Raw genomic sequence first — 9855 nt, 5'->3', positions numbered from 1 at the left:
AGAGAAGCTGTAGAAATATTTAATATAATATTTTATACATACACTGAAAAAAAAATATATTCAAGTTTAATAAATATTTGATTGAATACTGCCAACTAAATATTTATTAAATATAAAGATATATATATTTGATATAAGAAATATTAATTTGATTTATTATAACAATCTTTTTTTTTTTATTGAAAAAATATTTACTTAGTAAGTAAATGTTTAGTTGGCAGTATTGAACTAAATATTCATTAAAATTAACTATATTTTTTTCTCAGTGTATACATACTTCATCACAAGTTTTTGTTGCAGTAAACAAATATGTTGTTATCGATTTTAATTTTTCTAGCTATTTTTTATCTAAATACTTCCTATAGCATCTTTTAAGTATATATTCTAGGCGTAAAGCATGTTTTTAAATAATTTAAAAGTGTCATATATTTAGTGCTAGGTTTTATTCTTAGGTACCTTATTCTTTGGTCTGTTTTCTGTTCCTGCACTAGACTGTTCTAGAACTCTCTTTCTCGCTTTAAACAAATATCAAACAAATATCTGTCTCATTTTAAGTTCCAAAAATGTATACTAGTTCAGCCACAGAAAACAGAGCTCTTATTTTTTGTGGCGTGTTTCCAATAAAGAACGCTTTTTGCATTAAAAATAACAGCAGTCAATCAGAAATCATTTTTGCCATTTCACCGAGGCTGCTCCATTATTCTGCATCAATACGAAGGCACAAATCGTACGTGGGCCGCGTGTGGGCGAGTTTACACTTGCGCCCAATTGTCTTGATAAATGCGCGATTACATCGTGTCATGTTTCGCACGCGTATTTCCAAACAAAGAAAAATTCTCATAATAACAAAATTTATTATGTTCATTAATCGCCGAAGCGATGGCCGAGGAATTAGGTCACACCGATTCGTATGCATTTGCATTCTTGTAAAACTGCAAATTGGCAGGCGATAGCAGACGAGTTTCAAATCTACATCGGGATCTATCGTATTCTCGCGCGAATAACCAAGTTTATTGTTGATCTGACAGGATGACGCGAGAAGCAGAAACGCGAGAATTAACGAGAAATTAACGTGTACATTTTCCTCGCGGGGATATATTGATGTGTCTGTTGCACGTGATTACACTGTTAGTAACATGTCATCGCAGATTCCACGTCAATCGTCATTTCGCGATGGAGCAAACGAAGGACAGTTCATGTCGAGAAAGAAAATATTCGCGAGGTTGCGTCGCTAAAATTACATTTACCCGCCGGACAAAGGACGCGCCAATGACTGTCGTGACGCCTCTTCCCTGCGACAGTTTAATTGAAAGCTTCACACGTGCCGTTTTGCGTGCAAAGCGCGCATGTTTTTATACACAGCAACCTCTCTCGACAGAGACGAGAGTGTCTTTTAGCATTTAATAAATATAACGTCAGGCAGAGGTGGGTTTGATACACATTCTGGAAATTTGATACGTATAAATGCGTAGGTAGAATATATATCAAACTTGTATGATACCTTTAACATAACCGTTTTTTTAATTTCTAATTTATTAATCTTATTAACTAAAAAAACAATGTTTTTAGATTTTTGAAGTATACTGCTGATTGGGAATAACTTCAAAAGTCCTTTTCAGTTTTATTAAAAATGTAGTTTGTAATTAAAAAACGAAAAGAAAATAATATTGAAAATATAAGTGCAGCATATACATGAATTTAGTATACAATAATATTGGTAATTCGTTGTAATTTTTGCTCTTATCGCGATGGATTTAATTTGAATACATGTATAATCTGGTTATGCCATAATTTTCTAATTAATTTTCAATTACATATAATTATATATTGTCGTATTTCAAATTGTTGATATCGCAGTAAAAATGTAAATTTGTTATGCCAGTCTAAAACATCTAAATAAGATCATCAGATTAAAAAATAAGATTATGTGATAATATATATATGTATGAAAGTAAAGAGAATCATACTTCAGTATCATACGTAGAATATCTATGTATGATACACAGCATATGATACATTTCCAATCCTGACGTCAGGTAATTAATATTGCGTCAGCTGCAACGCTTTGTGACACGAGTTCTGCAGATTTCTCTCTGAATAATCTATCTTCCAATACATTCATTTTATTTTAATTTTAATAGTTTTAATTTCAATAGTTTTAATTTTGTTTTATTTGCATTTTTATTTATCTTTTGAACTTCATGTCGAAAGCTTGTAAATAAACTAAAATGAACAGAGAAAAATTTCGAATATGTCTTCGTGTTGTACGCAAATATTTGCCAATCGAATTTCAATGCTGTAAAAATATTAGTCTACGAATACATATACGCGTTTAACTGTATCCATTTCTGTTTCCATTTCAAAACCCGATTTTAGAAAAATTATATTAGAGATGAATATACCTACATAAAATCCGATAGGTGTCTACATCGATCATATTCCTGTAGTTTGTCGAATTATTGATATATAATTATGAAATAATAATTATGAGAAAATTTTTATAGGGCTTCTAAAAAAATCGATTAAGAGTGCGTGCTTCGTTAAAAACGAATTTGCAATAGCATTTTTAAGTCTAATTACGTCGTAACGTAAAATGCAAAGTTTAATATCGATTTCAGGAGAAATTCACTAATTAAAGCGCACAGAGCACGCTGTAATATTCGTATTGGAAGCTTAATTCTAATCCCAAGGATGTAGCAAGTCCGATAGGCTGTCCCGACGCGACTCGCGTATGCAGAGCACGTATAATGGAATACCCGACGGGGTTTCGATCGGGAGCCAATTACCAGCGCAATCGAACGGGCGCGGCACGGTGGCCCGGCAACCCAGTAAACTTAACCGCAGAATTTAAACGACCGCGGCCGCGGGCGCGTATTGCGTTTAAGGTGAATCCATGAAGCTGTCTACTTCGAAATTGCATCCGTCGTTTCATTCGAATGAGACTAGGAAGTATAGGCCATCACGGGCGACTTTCCATCGAGATCTCGTTTTACGAGATTTATCTGCACGGACGAGTCATGTACTTGTACTTGTAGAAATAACGTGAGAAAAAATTCTATTATTGGTACTTACCCCTCCGCCGTGTTGTGTGCCAGGAAGGATTTGGGCAGCGACAAGGATCGCTGATGAGGGTCCAGGACGATGTCGCTCGTGAGCGAATCTTCACCCCGAGTTGGCGCGCTACCAGGTCTGGATAGTGTACCGTCCTTCGGTGGTTCCATCAATGTCTTAAGTGAACCGATCACAGCATCTTCTATTGGCGTGGATGCACCGGAGCTCTTTGCATTCCGCGGACTCTTCGTCACCGTGCGATCCGACGTGGTAATCCAAATATCGCTGCTCGAAGACGACGAGGTGGTCGTCGACGAAGAGATAATCGGGCCGCCGCTTGGCGATCTATTGACATTCATTCCTTGAACAGGTGACACTCTTCTATCCTTGCTGTCGGTGCTTTCGAAGGATGCCGGGAAATCGGGCTTCCGGTACACTCGGTGATGCATTTGATCTCTCTTCTCCGTTCCTGAGCCTACTTTATTTACAGAAAACTCTATATGAATGAGATCTAAATTATTCCACTTATCCCATATAGCACAGATCGTTCTAATATTACGATATTTCAGCAATATTACAATAATGTTGCTGTAAGCTTCTGTGCTGTATGAGATTATTAGATTAAAATTTTTCTAAAAAAAAAAGTAAAACACTGCCTATTAATTTAAAATAAGTATTTGTTTCTACTTAGGACATTTAATTTAATAGGGTAAATTTTTTGATAATTAAGCTATTACGGACCATTCCCGTTAGATCCCTCTAACGGCGACCATCTATTTGCCTGCTTGAGCACTTTGGGCCTCTCCTGATATTTGCCCTGCTGGCTGTTTCTGCTCTTCCTTAAGTTATCTCTCTCGCGAAGCTCCCGATCGTCCATTCGCTCGAGAGAGGCTGGTGAAGAGCTCGCACTTCCGCGATGACTACCAGCATCGGTGGAGAGTCTTTGATGTGCTGGATAACTTTGCGACAACTTCATGAAAACTGGTGGTGGCGCCTGATTTGGCGAATACAAGGTTTCTCTTTGTGAGCAATGAGGCCAAAAGTCGCACGTGCTGCTGTTACAACGCAGTTTTGTATCTGGACTGATACAAAAGTCTTGATTGGTGGATGGCGCATTCGCGTTTGGTGTTGTAGCACCTCTCTGCAGCGTCCGTGGCCGCCTTGATTGTTGCTGTTGTTGCTGTTGTTGTTGCTGTTGTTGCGATTGCGACTGCTGTGGCTGTTGCTGTTGTTGAGATTGTGAAGAATTCGATACTTTCGAAGATTGCTGTTGTTGCTGCTTGGAGGATATGATGTAAACGTCATATGTATTGTTGCCTCGTCTCTGCTCTTGGCTCTCATCGCGACGTTCATAGCGGTTTGACATCATATTTCTAGGCACGACGCGGCTACGCGTGCCATACAGATATTCAGTCACCATCTCCGTTTCGCGGAAAAGATTCTCATTTATGGTATCGTCAGTGGATTGAGCTTTTCCTAAAGAATTTGGGAAAAATCAGATAAGAGAATAAATTCGATTTTGATCAATTTTGATCGTTGACAATCGTATATTTTCTTTAAAAATTCTTTTTTCGGTTTTTTGTCCGCTAAATTTAATATAAGAAATATTCGATTTTGAATCTACTATGTAATTTTTCTATTTCATAAGATTTTCTATTTTCTTTACATTCTCTTCGTGTTTTACAAAACTTTTCATTGCACATTGGTTTTTTTATAAAATGTATAAAAAAATGAATAGCTAGAAATTTTATGCAAATATTTTTTAATCTAAAATTTAAAATAAATTTTGCAGAAGTAAAAATAATTTATTATAAGGATATAAAAATTGTCTGCATGTATAATTATTACCTTCCTTTCACGAGAATATGAAGTTTATAAAAGATACGTTTGAGAACATTTATTCTTCGCATCATAAAATATTCATAGATATACGTTTGTAATTAGAATTAAATTATCTTAGATATAAATCATCCAAGGAAGAGTACTCACTGTTCTGAAGAACATGGCGCTTGGACCTATCACTTCCTCGATCATTCACAATTTTCACAACAACTCTGTGTGCTTCGTTTGACTCTCGGGAGTGTTCTCTCTGCGGGCCCGTCGTTCCTGGCGACCTTTTCTCTGGTAATTGGAGACTCCTGGATCTTCTAACTCGGGATTGATGAGAATCGGGCGATACCTGATTGGTTCTAGCGCTTTGATGCTGTCGCGAGGGATTGCCGCGTCTGAATGGATTAGGCGTAGGTGACCGCCCTTGTCGTCCTTCGCTGCTGGACGAGGAAGACGATGAAGAAGGTGAATTAAACATCTGTTTTCCTGACTCGGAGGATCCGGGCGATCTTCTGAGCCCCTGTTGGCTTCTATGAATTCTCCTAGATGTAACACTTAGGTGTTTCATTTTCGCATAATACTGTGAAATGTTTTGCGATGCAATACTAAATTAATTTATTTTTTAATTCAAAAGTAATTCTAGTTAACTAATTTTTTTTCCATCATCTAGGATATTTTTATATCAATTAAATCAATATTAGTAATATTATGTATGTATACATATTATGTATTATTATTTTTCAATTTGTTATAGTATTTGTGGATTAAATTCATATCTATAATGTTTATTGATATTCATATTTATTTATTGATATTCTATAAACAATTTTCTAAAAAAAAAAGTAAATAGAAAGTAAATAAATATTAAACATAAATAGTTTATTACGACATATATATCTAAAAAAATGAAAATTTTTAAATTAACATAACGTTTTTTTATTTCGAATTCACATTTAAAGCATTATTAAGAGAAAATAGTTATTTAAAAAATAAATAAATATAAATAAAAAAAAGTTATATACCTATATAAAAAAATTTTACACTTATTCATATTTTTTTTCGCCACTGAGATATAAAAATATCTCAGGACTATTCCCGAGTTAATACGTATATATATGGAATGTTAATTTAAAAAGATTGAAATTGAATATAAAAATAAATGTCCAAAATGTTTGTACATTATACAAATTAAAAAACTATTTAATGTTTTATTAATGTAGATTAACTTTAATCTTTGTTTAATTCACTCTTTACCTTAATCTAATTTTTGGAAGAGGAAAAAAATTAAAAGTAAGTTAAACCGAGATTAAAATTAATCTATGTTAGAAATGGATATAAATAAAATACTTTACAATTTTTTTTCTGTTGAATTTCTTATATGAGAACTTCATAAGTTTTCATATACGTATGCATACCCTTGCCTGTTGGGCGATATTCGTTCGCCGTTGGCGCGAATTGATTCTGTGGACGAATTCAAGGCAAGAGCTGATGACGACACCAAACTGAGATTTAAGGATGAACTAGGATTATCATCTTCATCACCATCTTCATATCTAGTATCGAAAGATCAATATTTTCAATGTATTTCTAAGTTTTTTTTAATACTGTTAACATTAACATTTCATGATATAGTGTTTATTATAATATATCTATAAATTATGTGAAATATAGATTATAGAGAGAGACTGTCAATTAATGGAGAACATCAATGTTTAGATTTATTTAATTCTGCTGTTATCAGTTCTACTTTTCCAATTTATAATCGAGACTGAACTAATACATTTAAAAAATCGAATTTGCCGACAGAATTTGCCGAATTTGTCGTTCATTGTAATCAAAAAGCTTTTTTTTACATACCCTTCCACTGAAGAATCTGTATTTTCTGCCAAACTAGGCATAATAGGTTTTGTGACACAACTGTCAAGACTTCGGAATCCCATCGACGATGATGACGAGCTGGACGATTCGAGATATCTTTGCACGAATTGCGATCTTCTGGAGGATGATTGATCCTCCAGGGACTTGGCTTGCGCCATACGATACTGTTGCTGTTGTTGTTGTTGTTGTTGCTGCTGATTGGCATTTTGTCTTTTTGACCTGGAGGACACTAAACCGGAATTCTTCCTGGACGGAAGGGAGCTCCAGTTGACTTGGTGAGGTGGCGGCGATGGTGGCGGACTGATAATGTCGCTATCGACGATGGCATTCGATCGCGGTAGAAAAGGGGCCTTGCTGCCATAATTGCCGCGCACGGCGGAGGAAGACGAATGTCTAGAAGATTTTCTGCCGGCAACAGCGTCTTGGAACGCCGGTGGCGGCGATATAATCGGCGTAATCGATGGTGGAGAGAAGGATTCCGGGATGCTGTGCGGCGACGTACAGGCACTGGTAGTGATGGAGTCGAAATCCTGGCTGTGCAGCGCGAGAAAATCAGGTCGCTGTGAGTCTAATCCTCTGGTGAAGTCTTGCGGACACTTGCCCGGCTCGCTGTTGCAATGATAGTCCGCTAATTTGACCGCCGCTCGTCGTGACAACGGTAAAGTACCAGTGGCCGCGTTTACCAAGTTGCTCTCATAGTTTGCACGACGATTTTCGTCGAGAGACCGCTGCTGTACCTGCACCCAGCCGGAACGGCCCAAGTAAACGCCATCAACCTCGCGATCGCACCATCGCACAGGCGAGAGCTCGCGACTGCAATTGCCGCTGATAAACAGCTCGCCGGAAGTGCCGCTGTTGCCCGACAAGAAGGAGTTTATGGCATCACGTCGACGAGAACTGGCGGAGACCTGCAGAAGGGAGAATCCTCGCTAATTGACACCCTAAGTGTCATCCCAATCTCCTAGCATCATTTCATTAATTTGTATTTGAACAACGCTATTCTACTAATGATGAAGCTAGATAATGCGACAATCATGACAGGACAAATTTCATTTCAAATAAAAAAGAGTGACTTCAGTTAAGTTAAGAGATTGGAATGTACAGCCCATTAAATACACATTACGTTTTATTAGTTTTTTCTCCAGTGCAGCAAAGTTGATTATAGAATAAATCATAGCCATGTTCGTAAATATTAATCAACGCTAAATGTAATTTCACTTAAAACGACAGTCAGGAAAGGAATTCATTTAACTTAAATTAACATTTACCACGATCCATGGAATTATTTTCTCAAACTTCCGCATGAATTCGATTCTTACTTCCGGGATATGTTCCGTTTTCATGCTTATACATTATAAGCCTTGTTGTTTATCAAATATTTAACAAGGACAAATGATGCTTATAAGCTGTACGCTGTAAACACAAAACGGAACACACCATTCATCTCGCGGATGAAGTAGTGGAGATTAACAGTACGTTCTGACGTCTTTGCGATCCCCACTTACCTGGCCGTGGCTATCTTGGCGATGCTTATGGCTCGACGTCGATGTGGTCGACGTAGATGTATCGTGACGTTTTAGGGATGGTATTGAACTACCGCGGTTGTAGGATCCACGCGCATTCCCGCTGGATTTCCCTCTGCCGCTCGCTGTCTGACTCTTGTTGCTGCTGATGCTGTACGAGGAGCCTTGAGAGCCAACTTCCCAAGGGTCCGCTGACGCGTTACGGAGATGGAGGATCGATACATTAGGGCCCCTGCAACCAAAAATTTTCTCCTTTCGAGATCTTGAGGTACCAAGAAACTATTCTTAACTATTCTTAACTATATCATTTAAATATTTATTTTACAAATAAAAAGTTTATTTGTTTATATTAATAGTCGATTAATAATAGACTCGTGTTTGACGAATAAAATTGGAATTTTATACTTCTCAGATTTGGCAAAAAAGAACAAAAAGTTTATTTATGTATATATCGTTCCCTTATTTAAAAAATGACACAATTTAAATATTTTAAGTTTTACAGAAAAAATAAAAACTATTTTTCAATTCGATAGAAAATTATTGACTAATCAAATATATCAGCAAAAATAATATATTCTTAACTCTTAGTACACACATCGATGATTTTTCTTTTATTACACACATCGTTCGTGTCTTAGGTTAATTTTTATCATTTTAACAAATGTACTATAAAAGTTATTAAGTAATTCTTACATCTACTTTAATATCTTAAAAAGTATTTCTAAGATTGTGTATTTAAATAAATTATATATAAATGTTAATCATTTGACCTTTCTTTTTCAAAGAAAAGAAATGTGCAGGATACAAATAATCCAATTGTGGATTAATAAGAGTTCATTTTGTCATTTTCATTTCACAACTTTTAAAAATCATTCCTTTTTAATTGTGACAATTTTGATGATATTTTTCTAATCGCTCTTTTCAAATTGTGACGTTTTACAATAAAATAATAATATTCGAAGAGTAGAATTTGTTTAATTTTTTCATCTTATTCGATTTTAAAGGAAAGAAATTATATTTTTTATATAACATATTTGTTACTCTAAATGATTATATAATTTATTTGATTGATTCTAATTTATCGCATATCTGAATTTAACAAATTTTATAATATTACACAATCCCTCTTCTTCGTGCTTCACCATCGAAATTATACAAGATGAAAATATATAAAATTGCTTTTTTTTGCACGATTATGCCCGTTTGTTCATACATTTTTTATTTGTTATCGAACTCAGAATTTTGCTTCGTCTCGTCGTAAAAGGAAATCAACTCGTGATGCATTTTAACATCTCCGGGGATTTTACGCGACAGTTGGCACGGTCGGAAACCTTCCGTTTCCGTCGATGTCGATCTTCAAATAAGATAGATGCGATCGTTTTCAATTGTATATGTCCTCATGCACATTCCTTCTCACGTACATGTCTGATGTTACAACGACGAATATTTACATAGTGATATTGTACAAAGAATAAGCGATATATATGTATATATATGTGTATGTGTTTGTGTGCGTGTGTATGTGATTCTCTCTCTCTCTCTCTCTCTCTCTCTCTCTCTATATATATATATA

General features: G+C 35.5%; 1 protein-coding gene across 1 annotated transcript in view; it reads right to left on the bottom strand.

Annotated features, from left to right (window-relative positions):
- LOC108687934 overlaps window positions 1-9855 on the bottom strand; it is a 112011-nt gene that overhangs the window by 96113 nt on the left and 6043 nt on the right. The window contains exons 4-9 of the mRNA XM_018193979.1: window positions 8265-8514; window positions 6739-7667; window positions 6297-6434; window positions 5041-5423; window positions 3793-4527; window positions 3073-3529 (exon numbers count right to left, since the gene is read on the bottom strand). Coding sequence (XP_018049468.1) covers window positions 3073-3529; window positions 3793-4527; window positions 5041-5423; window positions 6297-6434; window positions 6739-7667; window positions 8265-8514 — 2892 coding nt within the window. The remainder of the gene's footprint in view (window positions 1-3072; window positions 3530-3792; window positions 4528-5040; window positions 5424-6296; window positions 6435-6738; window positions 7668-8264; window positions 8515-9855) is intronic.

This window comes from Atta colombica, unplaced genomic scaffold (assembly GCF_001594045.1).
Source record: "Atta colombica isolate Treedump-2 unplaced genomic scaffold, Acol1.0 scaffold220, whole genome shotgun sequence".
Lineage (NCBI taxonomy): Eukaryota > Metazoa > Arthropoda > Insecta > Hymenoptera > Formicidae > Atta > Atta colombica.
The sequence above is the reverse complement of the archived record's forward strand: the minus strand, read 5'-3'. Positions and strand labels throughout refer to the sequence as shown.